This window comes from Hoplias malabaricus, chromosome 3 (assembly GCF_029633855.1).
Source record: "Hoplias malabaricus isolate fHopMal1 chromosome 3, fHopMal1.hap1, whole genome shotgun sequence".
In the NCBI taxonomy this organism is placed as follows: Eukaryota; Metazoa; Chordata; class Actinopteri; order Characiformes; family Erythrinidae; genus Hoplias; species Hoplias malabaricus.
Genome location: NC_089802.1, coordinates 51,336,809 through 51,360,528, shown reverse-complemented (window position 1 = coordinate 51,360,528; position 23,720 = coordinate 51,336,809). Strand labels below are relative to the sequence as shown.

Sequence of the window (23,720 nt, the reverse complement as noted above, 5' to 3'; positions counted from 1 at the left end):
TGAGTGCAATTAAGAGTTTTAAGACAAAGGTAACAGTATATGTGAAGAGATTAGGGCAATACTGTTACCTGAAAAGTGAGCAGGTTTTTTTTTTAAACAAATTTAAAAAAAACTCTTGCATTTTATTTATGGTTACCTCTACTTAGGTAGTCTATTAAGATAATATTAAAATTGATAATAATAAACTTGGCTTTGTTGTATGTCTTAAACATACACATGAACAGGTGGGTGGACAGATGAACAGTTTTTATCATGATTTGCAAGTGTACAATATTTAGATAGCAAGACCTACCATTTTTTAGCTTGGTCTACATTATCAACAAGTTTTATGTTGGAAAATGTATGATTTGTGTACATGGCCTGTAAATTAGTTCAGCCAATCACAAACCACCAAACGCCAATGAGCTATGACATCACAATATTTATACGTAAAGAAATTATAGAAGATCACACTAAGCCGTGGTTTCTATGTTCGTCTGAAAATGTTACAATTATGATCATCATCTCTAGCCCTAGGGTGCAGGGAGGATTTTAGCCTTCTTTATCTGGGCCTCTAAAGACCTGGGTGGGGGAGGGGCAGTTTGTTTTCCCCAGAGATCAGAGAGGGCGGAGTCTTTCAGCTCTGAACGGTCAAATCCATCACGTTTCTCAGTCTGTCTCCGCTACGACATCACCTCAGGAATATCTCACCTGTTATAAATGTTTTGGAATATGTTGTGGAAACGTAAGATACACTGGATATAACATTATGGTAGAGGCATATTGCATAAATAGTAAAGTTAAACATTACAACATAATTCATTGTATTTACCCTCTAAAAACCAGTTTGTTTTTTTGCAAATATCCTACCTACATTTTTTCGGTCATGACTTGTAGCTATCAGCATTTATAAAATTCTATAGTCATTAAAACGGGTTAAATTGTTTCATTTTTATGTAAAGGTATTTACAGACGCTGTAAGAGAAAAAAAAAACATCTAAGGGACTTACGTTGTAACTTTGTGATGATAGGCTGTTGTGCCTGTGTGTGCTATTGAATTGTATTTAATGTGTTGCAGTTCAGTAGATAATACCCTTCATTACCTGGCGGAGTGTACAGTGTCTGTGCTTGTGTCTTTATGTCTTTAAGCACTGGGCCTTGCCGTGTCCACTTTGGGGGGAGGGGACTCAGATGAAAACAAGGCAGGGAATTCACGGCGGCCTGGAGGAGGGGGCTAGAAACCGGGAAGATGGACATTGTACGATGTATAAAGTCAAAACCACCACAACGACGCTGCACTTGTGTCTGTCTCCTACACCCCCCGTTCATTTTTCATTTCTCTCTACATGAGGCCAAATAAAACAAGGACGAACACCCCCCCACCCGCATCATACACACTCTCCCCTCCCCTCCAAATAAGGGGTAAAGTTCACAGGAAGCTGGGGGGCTGCCATTTTTGTGCCTGCTAACATGGTAGACGCTAAAGCAGAGAGGGTTGCTTGGCTTTAAAAATTAAAACAAACGCTTTGTAGATTTGTTTTCCTCTCCTCTTCTCCCTTACTCGTCGTCCTATGCGCCGCTGAGCCTCGGAGGTTTGAGAGCGGAATGGAGAGGACCGAGCAGCCGTGGAGTTCGTCCTACACGTACCAGGTGAGCCAGCACAGCGCCGAGATGCTGCACAACCTCAACACCCAGAGGAAAGATGGAGGCCGCTTCTGCGACGTGGTTCTGCGGGTCGGCGACGAGAGCTTCCCCGCGCACAAGGCCGTGCTCGCCGCGTGCAGCGAGTACTTCGAATCGGTGTTCAGCTGCCCTCCGGAGGCCGACGGTGGACATGGCCTCGGGGACGGCGAGGGGCGAGAGCTGGAGATGCACACCATAAGTCCGAGAGTGTTCCGCGACATACTCGATTTCGCGTACACGTCGCGGATCGTCGTGCGCCTGGAGTGTTTCCCCGAGCTCATGACGGCCGCCAAGTTCCTGCTCATGCGCTCCGTGATCGAGATCTGCCAGGAGGTCATCAAACAGTCCAACGTACAAATCCTTGTCCCGGTGTCACGAGCCGGAGGTGGAGGGGAGCACCGTGTCAAAGACCTGTCAAACTCGCACCTGGACGCGGCCAACGGCGCTGTGTTCTCGGACCGCGGACCTTCGCATTGCGCGATAGACTCTGATGGTTGTGGCGCGGCGCCCGGCACAGACGGCTTCCTCGCGTCCAGGAGACTGTCCATGTCCCCGTCTCACCTCGCAGAAAACCCCGCAAACGGCGAGGCATCTCCGGGCTCCAGACGAGGTAGGGGGAGGCCGAAGAAAGAAGCGGTCTCCTCCTTTAACAACAACAGCAGCAGCCTCCACCACGGCGCCGTGAGCGAAGGCGAGACCGTTTGCGGGAAGATATTCACACATGAGGCCGAGCACGGAGCCTTCAGCGGTGATGTGAGGGAGCTTATCCCCGCAGACGTGGCCCAGGTCTCGGTCCCGGCGCCCCAGAACGGGGTCCCGGTGATGCACACTGCCGCCGACGGGCACCGCAAACGCGAGAGGACGCGGCGACACGTGGGCTGCGAGCTCTGCGGAAAAGTGTTCCGAGACGTGTACCACCTGAACCGGCACAAGCTGTCGCACTCCGGGGAAAAGCCGTACGCCTGCCCCGTGTGTGGCCTGCGCTTCAAGAGGAAAGACCGCATGTCCTACCACGTCCGCTCACACGACGGAGCCGTGGGGAAGCCCTACGTGTGTCAGAGCTGCGGGAAGGGCTTCTCCAGGTGAGCCTCAGGACGAAGGCTTATGGATAGGTGTCTAGTGCTTGAAGAAGTGTCCAAAGATGGAATATATCTATGTCAGATATTGAAAGCGCCAGAGCTTTTATTTTGATTGTGGAAAATTCCAGAAATGTAACTTCCCCTTATTTCTGAAGCTGTCTTGGAGAGCTGGGTGATATGCAAAAAAAAAAAAAATATATATATATATATGAAATATCAGGACAGCAAAAATCACAGTACATAAAATGAGAAATTCTGGAGTTTGGTAAGCTGGAACAAGACAAGGAAAACTGTAGTGCCATTTTTAATAATGTAAACTTTCTCACATCCCACTTCATGCTTCTAAAAATACTTCTTCACAATAAATAGTATTGTTACTGTTGCACAACATTTTTCTTATTTTTGGGTACACTTTTAAAACTGGTTATTTGCATTGTGTTAACATTTCATATTAATGGTACCAACCAAAATGGTGCAAAATTATGACACATCCTATTAAGTTCCATTAAAGTTTAAGCAAGTTCTCTAATGAGATGAATGTGCTGTTCAGGCAGCTGTAATCTTTGTGGGTTTGTTTTTCTTGAATAGTTATTATAGCCTATTTGGCGATATTATATTTTCATGATGGCATATCACTCACTATACACTTCTCTGAGCACATTACTTCCTTATCACACAGCCCCAAATGGACAAGTAATTTTTTGATATATCCTTGCTTCTTATTCCATGTGTCTCTGCACATACCATTTTAATGTGTGTGTTTTCTACAGGCCAGATCATCTAAATGGTCATATAAAACAGGTACACACCACAGAAAGACCTCATAAATGTCAGGTGAGAGAAACAACACTGCCCGTTGAATTTAAGCATAAAGTGCTGTTAATGAACATTTTAAATGTATGTCGTTCTTACCTGTACTTTCACAGATATGTAATGCATCGTTCGCAACACGGGATCGTCTAAGGTCACACCTGGCCTGCCATGAGGATAAAATACCCTGCCAAGTGTGTGGAAAGTTCTTACGGGCTGCCTATATGACAGACCATCTGAAAAAACACAGCGAGGGACCTCACAACTACTGCAGCATATGCAATAAAGGTAACCCCAAAACACAGTTAATCATACAGTCTTAACTCTGTTTATATACAGGTTAATCTCATTCAATGTATTCTATCCCAAATTAGTTTGTCAGCCATAAATTGTTGTTTGTTTGTTTTTAAATTCACTGAAAATTCATTCTTCTAGTAGAAAACAATATTGAATCAAACCAGTTCAATGTATGTTATGACATTTAGCTCTCTGGGGGGATAATGCATGAAATAATGAAAACTTTATGTCAAAACAAGCTCTTTGCCATTTTCTTTCAGCTGAATAATGGCTTCAAAGACTAGGAACATTTATGTGAAGATGTTTCTTTTAGAATAGTTTGTGGATTGCTGATCTATTAGTGATCACTGCACTTTAAACCAATGTTAAGTGGAGTTAATTCTTAGTGAAAAGTCTTTCTTTGCAGATTCCAGCCCTTTTATAAATCATCATCTCTGGGGAAAAAATAAGAGATTGTCATCTTTATGTGAAACAAATCTCTGCTTGTTCCATTCCTTTCTTCTATTTTTTTGTTTTGCTTTTTGCTCCTCCAATGGTCTCAGGTTTTTCCACTGCGTCCTACCTAAAGGTACACGTAAAAACACACCACGGCTCGTCCATGCTTCCTCCCTCCACAGCTCAACAGTTCCTCGAGCCGCGTGCCAACGGGCCGCAGACACACAACGGTGCTCCCTACCACTCAGGACGCCAATGCGCAGTGGAAGGCAAGCAAGCCTCTCCCCACAGCGTCCTTGTTGCTCACTCACGCTCTTTCACCCTGCTGCTAAATACTGCATCTGCTTGTGTAAACACTTGCTCACATTCATACATAGCCCATACAGTTGTGTTAATTGGTCACCACAGCTGATATCCATCATATTTTAATTCCTTGATCTTTTGGCTCTGATGTGGCTTATTGTACACTTTTCATTTATATACCGTGATGGAAAATTAATACGTACAGAAGTGTAAGTCCTACTTTAAATGTAATTCATTAACTTGAATCAGGCATTTCAAAGGATTATAATGAATTTAAAATAGCAACACTAATATAAAATATCTACAAAAACCATTACTGTCTATATCAAATAATATGCAGCTGTGGCTAACAGGGTTTCTGGCTGCAAGCAGAAGACTGTGTTTTATTCTGGTGTACAAATTTGATTTTCAGGAACTCTTGACCTTGATCATTATTTTGAAACAATGGATAAAAGTTGGCTAAACGGTGTGATGGCTACCACACTGCATGTATCCGTACATACCACTGCAGTTGGCTTGTGCTGTACAAAGACAAGGTGCACTTTGGAGTAAGGCTGCAATGTTCTGTGCGATGGCCAAAATAGTTTCTTATCTCAAACTTGTGTGGTAACATTTTAATGCATTTCCTGCATATTAATGTCTTCAGTTATGAATGTCATCGGTTGATTTGTCTTTTTTGTCAAATGAATCATAGTTGCAGCCCTACTAGTTTTGCCTAATATAGAAGACAGTACTCAGTATGGCTGTTCTAGCTAGCATGGCAATATATTTCTGTCTGTTGCTTTCTGTCATTTCCATTTCATGCTGGCTAAACGTTTTCTCAGCCACTTCCATTAATGCATGTGTCAATGTAAGCCTACATTTATCTTAAATTTTTGGATTCAATGGACCTTTTTTCAAACAATTATTGCCACTGAAACCAGCAGCCTGTTGTTGGGGTATGCTGAGAGGATATTAGAAAGGAAAAAGTTGGAATTTTCTTTATTTTTGTTTTTGTGGAAATGGCCCCAGAAGTTAAATAATTTTACATTGTATAGAAACTCTGTAAATATTATGATGCTTATTATGTTTAGTGGAGGAGGAAGTTAAGGAGCTAGATTTGTTTAAAAAAAGTCCAAATATAATTGGTCCGCCAACCGAATATTTACATGATTTGTTGAATGGTTACAGGAAGCATTAAACAAGAAGGCAGGTAGGTTAGGTGTACTCCACACCTTCACTCAAAATTGACAAATTATTAGTTCATTTGTATTGGTGTGGTGTAAATAATAATTATGTAGATGTTGCTGACTGGCTAGTGTTCAAGAATTAGAGCAAAGAGCACATCAGAATTGAGTCATTAACTTTACATCAGTACAGAACTTCAGTGTCATAAGATGGGCTCCAACAATACGTCTGCAGGCTTGGCAAGTAATGAAGGAAAAAGATTCATTCACCGGTGCTGATAGTGCTCAGACTGAGTGTAATGCTTTGAAGAGCATATGAGCTGATGTGAAGTTAATCATCATTCTGACTGTACTGACTGTAAATTCCCCTTTATGGCCTCTCTGTCTCAAACCTTCATGTCTTCTCTCTCTTGTTGGGTTGGTTGACTGTGCAGACATTTGCACCAGTCGCCGTCTCTTGGTTACCTTTCCTGAGACAGAGGGGTCATTTCGGGGGCTTTCTGGGCCTCCAGTTCTCCCCCAGCCAGGCCCTCCTGCTCTTGGTTTACAGCCTGAGCTGCTCCTGGGCAAGCCAGGGACGACTCCCTATTTCTGGGAGTGCCGTTCTGCTGGAGCACCAGGCTTCCCGCTGCATGGGCCTCTCGCAGGTCAGTATCGACCAGCTGGAGGGTGGGCATGGGACGAGACAAATGTTGCTTGTAGAACAGAGTGTTACTTGGGTTACGGCAGCTAATTGCTCTGTCTGCTATGGCTATTGTTTATATCTCGGTCAAAAAGTAATTGAAATCAAGTTTTCTTGATTGTTACAATAAACATTACACACATGCCTTTCAAGAAATCGTTATGACTGCAGTGTATGGTTTTAAACACAGCTAATGATTTGTTGACTGGAATGAGCAAAATAAGTGGTTTTAGGGACTCTTGAGTATGTGGTTTGATGGTTGTTGGTGGTTTGATAAGTGCTAGGTGTGCAGGCTGTTATTTGCTATTTTTGTTTTACTGGTATAAAAAACACGTGTAAATTTACCAAACAATAATAGACAATCCTGTGGATGAAAATCATTTGTGGATCAGAGTATTCAGAATAAATTTACTGTGCAAACAAAAGAAAGTTCAACACTGGTGTCCAGAATGTCATCACACACCACTTATTTTGCCCAGTTTGTGATTGGTATTAGCATTTGTCTTGGCTGTGAATGGGGTCCAGTGTGCCTTGGAGGTGTGTTGTGGGCCAATGTGACACACCATATTGAAACTAGTTATACTATAATTCTAATATATAGTTATACTATAATAACTGTAATTCAAGGCCCAATTCCATTTCTTATTTTTACACCTACCCCTTGTTTTCAAGGGTCATCTTGCCTTTTGGAACTGAGTGCCAAGGTGCAGTGGTTAAAATTTTCCATTATGCAATTGGACAACCCTTCAAAACCCTGATACATCATCAGAACGATAATTGAAGAAAATGTTGCAAACAAGATTTTGTAGTAATTAACAGTGAATAAAAACTTACACACAAGCTTAACTTTAGCCACCAAACAAACAAAAGAAAAGCTGTTCACTAGAATTGTTGCCGTTCCCTTAAAACTGGTCAGATTCTATTCATGAGATTGTATACTTGGAGCGTTTTCCCCTAAATTTAGTTTGCTTTCACAAAGTAAAAAATCAATGCATGCCAAAACAAACCAAGTGAGAATGCTCTCTTCGCTTATTGGTCAGACCTGTATGGGCGTTTGTGTTGTGGAGTCATGCATAATGCAAATTACACCTGGCTATGTGAGCTGTTTAATGCAAACTTGAGTTCACCTGATATTTGGGTCGAATCAGGGACAGATCACATTCACACCACAAACAAACTGCTCCAGATTTCATTTGGGGCCGGACAGAGACCATTTCCTCTCAAGGGTCTTGGCACGGTTGTTTTGGTCCGTGTCAGAGTGTGATTACTGCGTTCACACCTGCATCGCACCAATGGTGTAAATTAACCAGTGTTTGACTAAACCGGACTACGAAGTGCAGGTGTGAAAACCTACTAGCTAACAAATACAGAGATGACAGCATAGTACTAGCAATGTTTTATGCATTTTTTGAAGTAAGGGGACATAATACATTGAAAATACAAACTACATAAATCTAAGATAGTACATTGTTTATACTTTTTGTTAAAGGAGATAGTAGGTATTGGTGGGTTTCTTTGATCGCAGACAGTCATCTCACCTGTGATTCATATGGCATTCATAACATTAAGTTTAAAGTGTACTTCTAAAAATTCTCGGCTGTATTGCCCTAACACTAGGCCCTACCCCTCTACCCTAAGAAGAATTGAGAAACCCTATGCCTAGTTAGAATGGAGGGGTAGGGCTACATGAAGGGGGCAAGGGGTGAAATGGGATTGGGCACAAGTGTAACCTGGAAGTTTTTAGGGAAAAAAATGGTTTGTAGCATCCAAAGCTTGCGAGTGAAAAACAAAAGGTCTCCAATAGGGTAAAGCATCCAAATCGGATTGTTAAAGACTGATAAAAGTCTAACTGGCTGGATTAATACAACTTTCTATAGCATCATTCTAAAACAATGGATCTTATTCTGACACAGGATACAAGATTCTGTGGAATCATCCTATTTGATGTCGGCTGTTTAAGATGGCAGTAAATAAGTTGATAGCATGTAACGGTATCCTTCAACCTGACTAATCAGACTTCATTTGTTTTATGAGCTTAAAAATAGACTGAGTCATTTTAATAGGTTTTGATCCAGGCAAAGAAAGTGCAGCAATTTTCATTATTAGAATTATTAGTTTCATATAATTGTTGGGTTAAAATATATTTTGAGTTTCCTTTACGTTTCTGTGAACATTACATTACAAAAAAACACTTGTTACAGATTGTATGAATGTTACAGATAGTATGAAGATTTAAGTGGGACCAAGTCTATTCACACCTGCTTAATCGATAATCCAATCTCAGTACAGTCATGATTTGCAGGAAGAAATTAAATTGTAATATAACCCCACATGACAGATTCTTTTATTTGTATTTTCTATTATGTTAGATATAGAGGTTGACCTGGTTTCAAGTGTTGTCCTGTTTGTTGGATATGTGCCATGCTCATGTGGGTGAACTGTGAGTGGTTCTGAAGTTGTACCTGTATCTGCAGAGGTATTCCTTCTGTGCTTTTAACTAGTGCTATGTTTATTAGGGATAGGCAGTTTATTAGAATTCATCAAGGAAGAAGTAACAATCATGTTGGTCAGAAAGGTACCACATAAAGAGTATTTAAAATATATAGTAGTATATAAAGTCTAAAATTACAATTGCACTGGCTGCTGTTGGACCCTATGTGAATGAACATGTATTCTAATGAAAGACATGCCAACAATCATAATTAAGATGATTAAAAGTCATGATTGTTTTGAAAATGTAATGAGCAGCATGTTTTTTCCATCCTTGGCTGATTTACCAGTGTTGCCCATAACTTAAGCCTTATTGGTTCTGTAAAAGTTTCTGTTAGATTGGTGCTTATGAGTTCTGGTATCAGGATACATGTAAATATCAGTTGATTTGTTGATGAAATTTCTAGCCTAATGTGAGGTTGTTGTTTGCTTCCTCCCTCTCTCCCTTTCCTCTCTTGCCCCTTCTTATTTATTCTGACCCGCCCTCCCCCTTCCCACTCTGTGTTTACCTCAGACGGGCAGGAGAATGCTGGGAAATGTCCCCATCAGGATTCTGATGCTTCAGACACTGCTTTCGGGGACCTGTCTAATGGGACAGAGCTGAAGCCTGAGCATAAGGCAGAGGGTGAGGAGCTAGAAGTCACCTCTTTAATCTTCAGCGGAGAGGCTGAAGGATCAGCAGCTGTGCCATGTAGCTCCAAGCAAAAAATGGACCCAGAAAAGAAGTTTGCTTGTGGTGAATGTGGCCAGACCTTCCGCACAAAGTCTTACCTCAACAAGCACCACCAGAGGGTGCATAGGAAACATGGTGGGACAGGGTCCAGCCTAGGGGATCTGGGCTCACCTTTTTCTCCCCAACAGAACATGTCACTGCTCGAATCGTTTGGTTTTCAGATCGTCCAGTCAGCATTTGCTTCCTCACTGGTGGACTCTGAGGTGGCGAGCAGTGCTATGGGCTTAGGAGAGAAGTGACTGCCCATTGAGGGCTAAAATCTTATTCTTACTGGACAGCTTTAGTTTTCAGACTGACTGCAATCTACCTTGTATCATCAATATCCTAGACTACTTCTGTGTCTTTTGTGTTGCTTAATGTCAATACATATTTGTTCATTTGTACTTGCGTTTTCAATAGGTATTCCATTCTGTTTTCTTGTTGGTGTAATGCAGCTAATCAGCTTCTCCATTTTACTCAATTGTTTTTTGTTTTTTTTTTCCCCCCATTTGTTGCAATCATACAAACTTTACACAATTGACATAGATGATATACCTATGAAGCCCCTCCCAGCCGTTTCCTTCAAAAACAATCTTACTAAAGTATCTTAAAGCATCTGCGGCAATCCAAACATTTACACATACGAAGTTTTACTCGGCCAAGCCTGTCTAAATCAGTGAGACACATTATTTAATACTGAACATGAATAACGTAAACCTCACCTTAATTCAAACCCTAGTTCATTTCAGATTAATTTTGTATCTTAGATATTTGCAAGATGGACTGTTTTGGGTTACAGTGCATGTGAGTTTTGAATATTCAGCAGGGACCAATTTCAGGTATGACTGTAAGATATTGCAAGAAATGAAGAGTATATTTTATTAACTTATTGATATGTGTCCCAGTCTCCTTTATGAAATGGTTTATATAAAGTTGTTGAAATTTAGATCTGTGCTGTGCTATTTTGTCTTTGAATTGTGCTCAACAGGAAGCAGCAAGAGAGTGTGTGTGTGTGTGTGTGTGTATATGTATGTGTGAGTGAGTGAGCCTGATTGTTGTGTGCCAGGGTTCTTTATCTTCAGAATGTAATATAATCAGAGGGCTTTTTTTAATATATCATTTTTCTATGAGGTTCAATACATTCCTGCTTAACTTAAGAGTTCCTATCCAGTGTGTGTATATATATCTCTCTAAGGCCAACAATTAATTTGTTTAATCTATGTGGGTTGGGTCCTTGTGTGTGTATATATTTTTCCTTGGCCTTCTTGAATGAGTGGAGGATTGTATGGAAAAAGATGTGTTAAGACAAAGCCTAAGTTTTATTAAGTTGGTACCGTTAGTTATCTTATGTCTTATTTGATCAGATTATGTGATTATATAAAACGAGTATGCTTTTCTATGTTTCACGTCTAAATTCTCCTTTATTTTACTTTGACTGTATAATCTACTGTCAGCATGTGTAACTAGTTACAAAGTCACCAATGTTTTCAAAATGCATGGCAGGTATGATCCTTTAACTGCCGCATATTTACTGAAAAACCCTCTCTATGTGACAGGCCTGCTTTTTGTGTGCCAGATTGTGGATGCACGCAGATACTGCAATCGTGCAAGGTTTTTTTTTTTTATTATTAATATTATAAAGGCCCTAATAATTTTTTTTCTTTTGTAAATTATGCAGATGTTATTACCATTTGTTCTTTTTCTACATTTGAATAGATATTGCTAGCTACAAGGCACACATTTCTGCCTAAACTCTATTAATGTGTAAACTGAGAAAATAGGCTTTTCATTTTTGTTCCCAAATGAACCCTGTTTGGGATTCCTATGGAAATGACAGATTTCCATCACTGTGGCAGATTGAACTAGCTGACCTCTAATTCAGTGAATGTTTTTTAAACTAAATTCACCTCACTGTCTAGAGATAACATAATTCATTGTCAGGTTATTCCTCTTGTCTTTAGACCATCCCTTCTAGGTTAATTGTGGTATTTTAAAAGTTATTTATTTTACAACATGGGCCCTGAGGAAGATTCAGCGCTCCAATGACTATAATGACGCATTGTCTCATGTCATGAGTGGCACATTTTTTTTTCCACTGGAAATGTTTTTCTTTCTTAAAATACTGTTTGTTTTTTTTGTTTGTTTGTTTGTTTTTCCTGTGTGTCTGTGTGTTTGTATTCTGCTTACATTTTTGTATATTCGTATGTTGCAAAGTGCCTTCCCAGTACTGATTGTGAACTGCAATGTGTAGGAAAGTACGTCATTATAAGGACCATCTTAAGAACAACCATGTACATGGACAAAGTGACTTGCATTGACACATTTATAAAGACATGCACATAGAACAAACTATACATTTGTATGTATGTTTGGTATTCTTTGTTCTCTGATAAAAAGCTGTTTTTTTTGCAATTTATGTTGAAAATTTAATTGATTTTTGGACATTTGGATATAGGCATACTTTTCTATTGATGTTTGTTTTGTACACTGTTTTGTGTCTCTGTTTATTTGCTACAGAGATGAGTATAAAATAAAACTGTATTTGAGAATTATCATATTAGTGCAGTTTAAGAGGAGCAGCAAAAGCACAGTGTAACCAAGTTTTTTTTTTTTTTTTTGTTTTTCATCCCTCCACGAGGTTTACTTATAGCCTACACACTTTTTGTAGGAATTTTATCAGGTTATATTTTGGTGCTCTATTACCTGCTCTCCTAGCACCAGCTCTAGGGAAGTAGTTAAAGTTTAAAAAAAAAAAAAAAAAAACCTCAATCATGTGGTCCTGTACTGGAGAACTATATCCAGAATTGGAGGTTAAAACAAAAAATCTGTTAACTTTTAAATAGTACTTAATGAAAGCAGGTTTGATTCAACACGAGGCACAAATTAGTCACTATGTGGGTGAATTTTTTGATACGTAGCATCTTGGAAGCAAAAATTATGAATATGAATGTGTTAATTCAACTTTGTTAATTTATAGGGCAGTAGAGTGTAAAATTTCACCTAGATGATAATGGGCTTGATTGTACTTTTGTTCTCTTCTCTCCTGTTTATGGAAATTAAGCTTGTTGAACTCATTTGTGATGGTAGGCAGTGTCTTTCCTTTGGTCTCTGGCAGAAAAACCCCAATATACAGTGAGGCGAGGAGGCAGATGGCACCAAACGGCACAAAGCAGAACTGGCCTAGCCCATTCTGTTGAAGGGAGAGAAAAATGAAATTGGGTAGATTTGACAAAAGTCTGGGTAAGATTTGGTATTGACAATAGCAATGACAGAAGCTTTATTCTTCCTATTTCCAAGTCAGTGAAGCATCATGTTAATCATGAAGCTGTAATTGTAATGTAAAAATACAACATAGTGTTCCTTTAAATGTTTGGGACAATACAGGCATTTTACAGCTGCAGATCATATGATTTGTAAGGGTGTGTTGTGTTATATCTGTGTGACATACTCATTTTCTTACCACAAGGAAAGGAAATACCATTCCAATAATGAAGAGATTAAGCCACATTAGGGAACTGGCAATCATATAGGCAGCTGGTCGGGCCGTCTGATTAAAAATCTCTGTCGGTACAATTACAGTCACACCAGCTATGGAGAAAATGTAACCCATTATCAAATGACTTGTAGTTGCTAACACACTTGTGATCTCAACTAAAGGATCTACTACCCTGCTTTTCTCAACAGGGTGCCTAAAACAATATGCTGGTTATTTATTATACTTAAAAAGCTGTCATACATGTAAGAGTTGGATTATTGATTGAGTTATGGTCTGTTACTACAGTTAAGTACTGCAGTATTTCCTGCAGTGTCATTATAGTGGAAGAGTTTCACCCACCTGGTCCCATCCCAAAGCTGAGTATGTATGTGAATACACAAACCATGCTGAGGTAGGGCATCCAGGGAGTCGCATTCTAGGACAAAATTATATAACCAATACTGATTATTAGTTATTCTTCATACAAAATTTCTAGGCTGTTGGTTCATATAAATTATGAATTAAAATGTATTAATTGAATGTTTTCAAATGACTATTAGCACCAGTACATTATCAGCTTCCTTGTAAAATGTTTGAATAAAGGTTTCAGAACATATATATATTAGTGAAACCTGGATGACACGGGACTCAGGACTGCTAAGAAGCTGAATAATTTGTAGCAACTAAACTGTGGGAACTCTCTACAAATGATTAGAATTAATTAAATTAACTGTTTAAATGACATAATAAAATGTGAAGAATTTTCTTTTATTTTTGTTGACTAAACCTAGAATTTGTATTACAAAATATTTGTTAAGCATCATGATTGATTACTAATGCCCACCTGAAAAGACAGAGCCAAAGTGAAGACTATAGCCCAACAAGTCATCAATGCATAGCCTCCCATTAAAAGCTGTCTTCTGCCCTGACGTTCAATCAACAGGTTCTGGGGAAAACACACACACACTATCAGAGTTCCAGAGGTCTAGGCCCACCCACATTCACTGACTCACACAAAATGGATGTGCAAATTTCCTTACAATATTTAAATCTTAAAAACAACACAGAAAAAAACAAACATGTTGAACACATAGAATAACATATTGTGAGCAGGGGTGTGCAAGTTGGTTGACTTGTTTCATTGTCGCCTGGAATTATAATTTAACTTTTGCCCCGCCCACAAATTTGTCATGCTCAACATCCAAAACATTAATAAACATTCATCCAATCTCTGATTTGGTTTTCACCTTTACAGTAAGCTTGGTCACAGCTTGCAACCTTTAACTGTGGTAGTCCAGAACTACCTCAAAAATGTAGTCTTGGCACTGGAAACTACACAACTTTGATTAATTAGTGTAACATTTGAAATGAATGAAGTCACAACTGCCACAGATCAAGACTCCATAGTAGCTGCCTCTTCTCCAAGGGGAACAGTTACATAACACAAGAGAAGATTAACTCCTGTTAAACACTTACGCACAGAATGCAGGCAGTGAATTCACATGTGCCAGTTCCAATGGTCACATACTGGGTGTGCTCAGCAGAAATGCCTGCTTCCTGAAATATGTACGTTGCATAGAAGTAAATCTGAGAAGTGAGAAAAGAACTGTTTGCTCATTTTTATAAATACATACATATTTATTCTAGAACCATTTAACAACTAAATTCAGAGAGAAGGAGTAATGATAAAGGGAATTCTGATATTAAATTCTCTGCACATGTTACTAAGTCAGTTCTTTTGTGGTTTTTGTGTAGTTCATTTTCACTCCTTTTCCTTTCCTTTACTCATCTGTAACAGCTCAATGCTGCTGTATAATACTCAGCATTTCAGAGAATACCATGACTAAAAAGGTATGACTTGTGCTGTAGTTCGAATGTTAGATCCTCTTTTGTAAGTCTCTTTGGATAAAAGCATCTGCCAAATGCATAAATGTAAACGTAAATGTAAATGTATCACTTACTAAACCTTCCACATACAGATTAGAGATATATCCACAGACAGGTATCAAAAAATAAGAGTTTGTATCCACTTTAATAAAAGATCTCAAGTTTCCCAGTCTCTTACTGAGACAAAATATTATTTGTAGTTAGATACTGGTTCAGTCCTGTAAATTTTCCATTAAATTGTCCTGTAAAGTTGTGGTATTATAAAATTAATTGCAGATTAGAAATTCATGTGATCTTATGAGTTTATATTAACAATTTAAGGAAAGGTATGAAAATACAGTAACAAAAATACAATGTACAGTGTTTTCTTTTTCTTCATTAGTTTAAAAAACAACCCAATTTCTGTTTTTACAGAAGTTTTCGGTCCAGTCTGTTTGTCAGAAGTGGCAAATTTAGAATCCATCGCAAAATGTTGTTTTCACTGCCCTGACACCTTTGCTGTCTTCTTATTACTGGTGTCAGATTACAGTGGGGAAAGATACTCTTGCTCAGATAATGATGTGCTCTGAAGAATGATCTCTATCCAAGTTCTTAGGTTCAGAACTTTAGAACTTTAATTATAAGAATTGGGATTCATAAAGAACTCTGTGATAATTAAACTGTCAGTGTAATACCAAAACCTTATTTTTAACATCTGCTCTTTTTAATTGTCTGAATTTTTACAATGAACTGACCAGCAGAAATAGTACAAAAACAAAATATATTGTAACACTGACCATTGTACTAATTCATTTGAAGGTACAGAAACAATAATTGAAATTGAACCGAGATTTATAATCTTTGTTACCCCTAACTTCATGTTTTTATTAACTATCCTGAGTATTATTACTTTATTATCAGCCTCTAATCCTATGAGAAGGGCAACTTTTGGCTTCAGACTAGTCTCACTCACCGAGTCATTTCCACACATCTGCATGGCACTGCTGAGAACAGTGATGGAAATGAGCTGCCAGCGAATGCTGCGGTCAGTGAAGAGCTCCCAAGGATGCTGTGCTCTCTTTCCCTCAGCCTCTGCCTGCTCCTGCATCATCTCATCCAGCTCTGACTTCTGCACTTCACAGCCACGCAACTGCCGTAGAGCTGCTCAACACACAGCGCAGTTAACCATACAAAAACACAACTTCAAAACATAATATTACAAACTGAATAAAGTCAGTAGTCTCAGAGATCTGATGGAGGATAACCTTAAGCTCCGTAGAACAAAAAAAATAAACTGTTAAAAAACAAAACCGAGCCTTTGGAGTGTAACAAGATGCCCTTTTTTTTAAAAGAATACACCTGTAGGCATCAAGTATGTCTAAAGCATACACACTATGTCCAATATTTTGTCAACACCTTAATAATGAGTAAATTCACTACTTTAAGTTGCACCTATTTCTGCACCTACATACAGTTGTGCACACAACTCCATAGAAAGTGTTGAAATGAAACTGAATGTTCTAAAGTATTTGTGCAAAAAGTAAAGGTCATCACACTCAAGACCAAGCATAGACTAGAAGCTTTGAAGCCCCCACAGCAATGGGATGTGTAGCAGTGGAGCTCCATTCTATGCATCTGAGCTTGACCTCTTTTATGTTCTTGTGAACATAATCATTTAAAAAAAAACCTGAGCTGATTACCCTTTAAGCAGGCCTCCTTGTCTCCGCAGTCAATGAGAAGGTAACGCGGGCTCTCAGGGAACCAGGGCAGTGTGAGGAGCTGGATAAAGCCTGGGACAGCATTGCTAGCTAATAGGTATGGCCAGCATGACTCACAGCCTAACAGCTCCCTGCAGAGTGATAAATATTGCATTGTTACTGACATTATGATAAATATAAATGATATGTGAAAAAGAAAATTGAGCTGTAGTTTTAAAGCATAATAGGGTAGACATGAGAAAATTCATTAGAGAGCTGTCACTGTTTACTGCTACCAATATTAAGTCTGGACCCACCTCAGACCCACCACTTGTCCCATCACCACTCCAAAAGAGGTGAAAACTGCAGAGGATAGGGCCACAGCCCCTCGTAAATGTTTTGGAGCACTTTCACCAAAATACATTGGCTGTACATTCATACTGACACCTGCAAACAAATAGGTTTTTTGTTCATATTCTCAGGGCATTTTCTGCATAAGACAATTTGAGTTGGAATGACATATATATCAGTGACTGTTCAGAACAGAACAGAACACATTGGACAAACATAGAGACTGGGCCTCAGTAGAGGTTTAAATTTCTAAATTACACACCTGCATTAATGCCAACCAGAAATCTGGAGATGATGATCATTTCAAAGGACCGAGCTTGTCGACTTGTCACAGCCAGCAGTGCACTTGACATTAGAAAAATGTTGTTCAGTAACAAAGTCTTCTTCCTGAAGGGCAAGTGAATATTATGTATTCATACACACAATACATGGATTAATAATTACACATAGATTAGTAAACTGGGTCAGGTTTCAAATACATTACTGAAGAACTTTCAGTAAAAAAAACAAAAGACAGAAACAAATAGAACATAAAACAAATAAAGCCACACTCCATAGTTTTGTTACCGACCTACATGTGTAATATATGTAAATCTACATATACATATAATTTCCATTTACTGTGCCCATCAAGTAAATGTTCATTATTTTTCAGCAGGAATGAAGAAAATCATCATCCATGTAAAATATATTTTTCAGGATGTAATATGTGCTTGCTTTAGCTTTATTATAAATTCTTTCAAACTAATTTACAAAAGTAATATTTTACACATAATGTTCAGCCTTAGAGTTTTCTGTCCTCATGATCCATCTAATCACTTTTACACATTTACACATATAGACTAATCTGTGCATAAATCCTTATTCTACAAACCAAATGCCCATTTGCAGTGCTAATTTGTATTTTTTTTTTTTTTTTGGTCAGTAATATCAGTTATTTCTTTTTCATTTGCATTTTTATTAGTGGCTACTTGACAATTATTCATTCTCTCAGTCTCATGGGCTTGTTTCCCAGACCGTAATTAAGCCTAGTCCTGGACTACACAGCATTCTGAATTTTGATTTTCCATTGAAAGGACGAAAAATTCCAGGATTAAGATTTATCCCTGTTTGGGAAACTACCCAAAAATGTTGAGCATTCCTCTCACAGTGGAAGGACGGACAAAAAAACCTGTGGATTTTTAAAGAACTGAAGCATATATATATATATATATAATTTCCATTTGACTTCATCTTACTTGGGCCTGTGGAATATCTTATATCTGATGTGTTCAGACATATTCATTCATTCATTCATTCATTCATTATCTGTAACCGCTTATCCAGTTCAGGGTCACGGTCGGTCCAGAGCCTACCTGGAATCATTGGGCGCAAGGCGGGAATACACCCTGAAGGGGGCGCCAGTCCTTCACAGGGAAACACAGATACACATTCACTCACACACTCACACCTATGGACACTTTTGAGTTGCCAATCCACCTGCCAACGTGTGTTTTTTTGGACTGTGGGAGGAAACCGGAGCACCCGGAGGAAACTCACACGGACACAGGGAGAACACACCAACTCCTCACAGGCCCCTGGAGTTGTGTGACTGCGACACTACCTGCTGCGCCACCGTGCCGCCCTGTTCAGACATATCTCCAGACTAAATAATTTACACTTAATGGCCAGATTTACAAATATTTTATAAAACTGTGAATTCTGAAGTAGAGGGAGGCTATACCTCCCAAAGTGGATGGACATGGGCCCAGCGACCAAGGCTCCGGTCAGGCCACCCAATGAGAAGATAGAGACTATGAAGGTCCATATAAGTGTGATTTCATACATCTCTAACTGTGTCTCCCAACGCTCTTGAAACGTCTCATTAATGAAGTTTTGAATATACTGCAGGGAAACATACAATGGATAGAAAACATACAATAAATAAGAAAAAACAAATACAATAATAGTTGGATACAGATTTAATAGATATATGGATTTAGACATATATGGATTGAGACATACACACACCTCAACAGAAACACACGTACATATAAAGCATGATAGACTCTCCTCTTACTTACTACAGTAGGTGCATTCATAATGGCAAGGTTATATCCATATTGTACTGTTCCCCCAACTGCAGCAGAGGCTACCATTAATGTCAGAATACCTACTTGGCCCTGCCATACATAACACATGTAAATTAGTGCAATGTAATAAAACAGAAACACAAGCCTGGCTTGCTAAATTCATATTTAATGAGCTTAACTGATAAAGAAACAGCATTATGGGTTATTCCTTACAACAATATCACTATGTGAAATTCATACTGAAAATTGTGTGCAACAAGTAGCCTTGAGAGTGGCCTGCAAAGTAAGAACGTGTGAATGTTCTCCTTCCAAAAACTTATTAACAGATTGACGGGTATTAATGACTCCTGCAATGTAATAATCCCATAACGTATTGCAGTAAAGCAGCATGAGAATAAGCACTTAGTTTATTAAAAAAGTTATATAAACATAAAATAGTGTAAGATATGGAATAGAAAACTAATATGTAACATTCAGTTTTACCAAAATGATCATCTAATTAAAAATAAAGATTTAATTTTAATCAACCCACCTTCTCTCTGTTGTTTTTTTCCTGGCCATGTGAGCTCATTGTGGACTGATTTAGTTGTTTCTGAATCAAGAAAAGAAACCAGCAAGAACACTGAGTACAGAACTGTGATCTGACACTCTGGGAAAGAAAGCAAGAGAAAGAGGGAGGGGGAGAGTGGGAGGGGGAGACCTTGCAGGGTTTTGTGTGTGTAATACAGTATAATAAGTAGCCTAGCGGTTCAACATCAACTCCTTTACCAAGTTTATACTTATTCATACAAGAACATATACATATATAAATTATTAAGTGGCTCTCACATAACATTGCCAGATCCACACCCTGGACTGGCAGGAAAAATGGGGGCAGTAAAGGTACAGTGCTGTCTTCTCCTAAGCAAGGCACAAGACCCCCAACTGTTGCCAAGACTGCCCACAGCGCTCTCTCTCTCTCTGAATGTGTGTGTGTTCACTGACCCCTAATCACTGTTGTCTCTGTGTGTTCATTGCCATTTTACTGCTGTGCAATGATGGATGGAAAAAATAACTTTTTGTGTTTAAACACATTGCCATATGTTAAGTGTAATCAATAAAGATAAGATTTTAATGACGTCCACAAGTGTCCCTTTCAGTCTAAATCAAGGCCTTGAAGGTTCCCAACAAAGTCAACAAAGTCAACTTTCATCCAGTTCTACAGTGATGGAAGAACATTGTTCCTTTGCTGATGGCCTCTTCCCGTTGTTTTTAATGACATAGTTTGGAGATTAAGTGCTAATCACAGGTCAGTATATATTTCTCAAGGAACAGTCACTCTTCAAGCACCAGGCTGTCTGAGAACAACTAACACCACACAAACAAATAATATTCATAGGTGTGTGCACTGTTCTTGCATCTGTAGATATTTAATTTTTTTGGTGTAAAATTGTAAATATATTCTATGTTAAAAAGATGTTAATTTTTTCTTACCAGGGGCAATATTCTACACTTCAAGGAACTGCTCTTGGTCTTTGGCCACATGCAGCTATAGACCTACACTCAAATGACAAGTGTTATTGATGAATTAATAATAAGCATAAAAATGCAGCTATGAAATAATCTGAGAAGAAAAACATAAGCTCCTTACAGTATGAGTATCCTGAGTATCTCTCAGCATAAAAAAGAAGATGAAGCACTCTTGCATTTTTTTTTAGCATAGTTCATTCATTATCTGTAAAGGCTTATCCAGTTCAGGGTCGCTTTGGGTCTGAAGCCTACCCAGAATCACTGGGTGCAAGGCAGGAACACACCCTGGAGGGGGCGCCAGCTCTTCACAGCGCGACACACACTCATACATTCACTCACACCTACGGACACTTTTGAGTCGCCAATCCACCTACCAACGTGTGTTTTTAGACTGTGGGAGGAAACTCACACGGACACGGGGAGAACACACCAAACTCCTCACAGACAGTCACCCGGAGTGGGACTTGAACCCACAACCTCCAGGTCCCTGGAGCTGTGTGACTGTAACACTACCTGCTGTACCTGCCGCCATTTTTAGCATTATTTTGATTTATAAATACATTTTTAAAACTCACATGTTTAGCAGAAGAAAATCCAGACATACAGGCATCAGAAAAGAGTAAAAAAAAAAAAAAAACACACAATGTGAAAAGAAATAATATATTTTTGAAAGATGCTTCCTCTTGGGTGAATATAATGCAAAATGAAAAAAGTACGGGCTCTAGTGTGGAATCTTGTGGGACAGCACAAAAGAGCGATAAAAGAAACAGTGATGGTCTTATCATTTATGATTTGTCCTGTTCACAACTGTTCCATGCAGAACAATCAAGTGCTTAAAGCATTTATGAGAATACCATCTGTGATTGTTAGCAAGACCAGATTTTTAACCAGACTGAAATTTGTCATAACATGCTAGGTGTAAAAGCAGCTAGGAAATAACATTTCAAACATTTTGAAACAAATGCCATTTTTAAAATAAGTTGGACATTGCTAAAAATAATTGATTTGAAGTTTTTTAAATAAGAGACTGAACAACTGCAGGTTTAAAAAAGTGTGGAATGCACTTTGTAGACAAGCTGAGGATTATGATTCAGATAAAAACGTGTCCCTGGTTAAGTAATGTCTCAGTAATTAATGTCTCTTATAGGAGACATTCGGGATGATATGAAGGAAAGATAACACTGTTACAATCATGATATTTTAACCCAATATATTTACCCATTTTACTGACATTATTATTATTTTTTTTTGTTAATATCTATTCATGTGCTGATTTCACTTTTTAAATTGAGATCATTTTCTAAAATGCATTGCACAGATACAAAGCAGGCCTGCATTTTGTTTCAATCTTGTATAATCAATTTACTTCAGTGTATTGTATTGTAATGTATTTATGAAGTCAGTAGGTGGCGCGAGAGATGTGACTATTTAAACCAGTATGATCCTTAATTTTGAGCCTAGGATTAATCAAATGCTTGAAAAGTTCGGTTCAGAGTCATTTCGCACAGTAAACCCAGATTTTAGAATTCTGCCACCATTCATTTACAGAGGAGGTAAAATTAAAATGTAAAAATGTAAATCCTCTCCAAGATTTTATGCCAAAATGACTGATTTCACGATCTGCTGAAACTTTTTTCTGGGATTTTTTTTCTGGACCCAAATTTGCCCATTACCCAAACTTGCTTCATTAGAAAAATTACACTTTTTGTAAGACATTCTGGCTTGTCATACAGCATCCCAACATAGCTGTAATCTGAGTTATCTCAATTTTGGGCTTGTTATGGGATATTTCTGGTACATGGCTGGCCATAAAAAGAAATTACCTGATAAATTGGGAAAACAGTTTGTAAAACGTCACAAAGATGGAAAAGGATAAGCTGAAAACCAGCTGATGTGGCCAGCAGGAACAATCAGAAGAGACACGCAACCATTATTCAAAGCTGTAGTGGCTATTTCAGTGTTTCCCACAGTGTGCCAAATATTTATTTATGTTTCAAGTTATTGAATTATTTATATTAGTACTTTTTTTAAATGAAAAAAAATAATTAATTCATTGTCTGTAAAGGCTTATCCATGATGGATCTAGAGCCTTCCTGGAATCACTGGTCGCAAGACAGGAACACACCCTGGATTGGGTCCAAGTCTTTCACAGGGCAACACACACTCACACATCCCCTCACACCTATTGATACATCTGAGTCGCCAATCCACCTACCAATGTGTGTTTTTGGACTGTGGGAGGAAACCGGAGCACCCGGAGTAAACCCACGTGGACACGGGGAGAACACACCAACTCCTCACAGACAGTCACCCGGAGCAGGAATCGAACCCACAACCTCAAGGTCCCTGGAGCTGTGTGACTGCAACACTACCTGCTGCGCCTCCGTGCCGCCCTGTTAATGAAATAACATATTTTAAAATACTGTCACTGTTAAAAACATTTATCTCCATTTTGTGGATTTTTTTTTCTTCACATCATAGTAAAACTTCACCAAATGGACCAATAAAATGCTCCAAAATTCCATGGAATAAAATCTTTTTACATTCACATCTATTGGAAATTAAGAATGTTTTTCCTTCTCCTGTAAAGTTGCTATTTTGGGAGATACACATTTTTAATTGGACAGCAATGATATGTTCATTAAAGGCCACACACAGGACAAATAATGGATGTAATGGCAGATCCAATGGTGAGTAAAGCAAAATGCCACCAACCAGAGCCAAAGCTCAAATCAAGTTCTTAAGAAAACCAAAAAAATCTGTGATGGTGTGAGTGGCATCTGTCCCAATTCTTGCCCCATGCCCTGAGGCCTTCTGCATAATGTACATAATACAGAAGAAACAGGTCACATCCTTGCACTCCCAGGACGGGAAACTTAAACAGTGTGTGAGGCAAAGTGTGTCTGACTAATAGAACAAGAATAATATATGAACAAAAGAAAAAAATAGAATAAAGCCTGTTAAGTGCAGCACACTCACTTCTGATTTACTATATAACCACTACACCATCAAATGTAAATACAGCCGTATATACATCAGCACTAATTAGATACAATTAGAGACCAGGTAGTGTAACATTACACACGTAAACTATGGACTGGAAGGGACCTACTT

The 23,720-nt window shown here is 38.7% G+C and overlaps 2 protein-coding genes across 3 annotated transcripts; one reads left to right on the top strand and one right to left on the bottom strand.

Annotated features, from left to right (window-relative positions):
- The first annotated feature begins 1,323 nt into the window (after positions 1–1,323).
- Positions 1,324–12,130, top strand: patz1 (POZ/BTB and AT hook containing zinc finger 1). Of its 2 annotated transcripts, XM_066663863.1 has the most exons (6): positions 1,324–2,744; positions 3,512–3,575; positions 3,668–3,839; positions 4,391–4,552; positions 6,187–6,399; positions 9,439–12,130. In XM_066663863.1, exons 1-6 carry the CDS (start codon positions 1,585–1,587, stop codon positions 9,894–9,896), a joined length of 2,229 nt encoding a protein of 742 aa, XP_066519960.1. In that variant the 5' UTR covers positions 1,324–1,584; the 3' UTR covers positions 9,897–12,130. The 2 variants fall into 2 exon arrangements, with proteins under 2 accessions (XP_066519960.1, XP_066519959.1); XM_066663862.1 differs by lacking the exons at positions 4,391–4,552; positions 6,187–6,399 and having other exon boundaries at positions 1,329–2,744; positions 9,439–12,123.
- A 96-nt stretch (positions 12,131–12,226) lies between these two features.
- Positions 12,227–19,684, bottom strand: slc2a11a (solute carrier family 2 member 11a). Its single transcript, XM_066663864.1, has 12 exons — positions 19,630–19,684; positions 19,089–19,187; positions 18,749–18,909; positions 17,288–17,412; positions 16,992–17,121; positions 16,678–16,826; positions 15,951–16,138; positions 14,588–14,698; positions 13,956–14,057; positions 13,472–13,547; positions 13,097–13,224; positions 12,227–12,826 (listed from the first exon to the last, which is right to left on the bottom strand). The coding sequence occupies exons 1-12, from the start codon at positions 19,666–19,668 to the stop codon at positions 12,608–12,610; spliced, it is 1,527 nt and encodes a 508-aa protein (XP_066519961.1). The 5' UTR covers positions 19,669–19,684; the 3' UTR covers positions 12,227–12,607.
- Between the last annotated feature and the right edge of the window lie 4,036 nt (positions 19,685–23,720).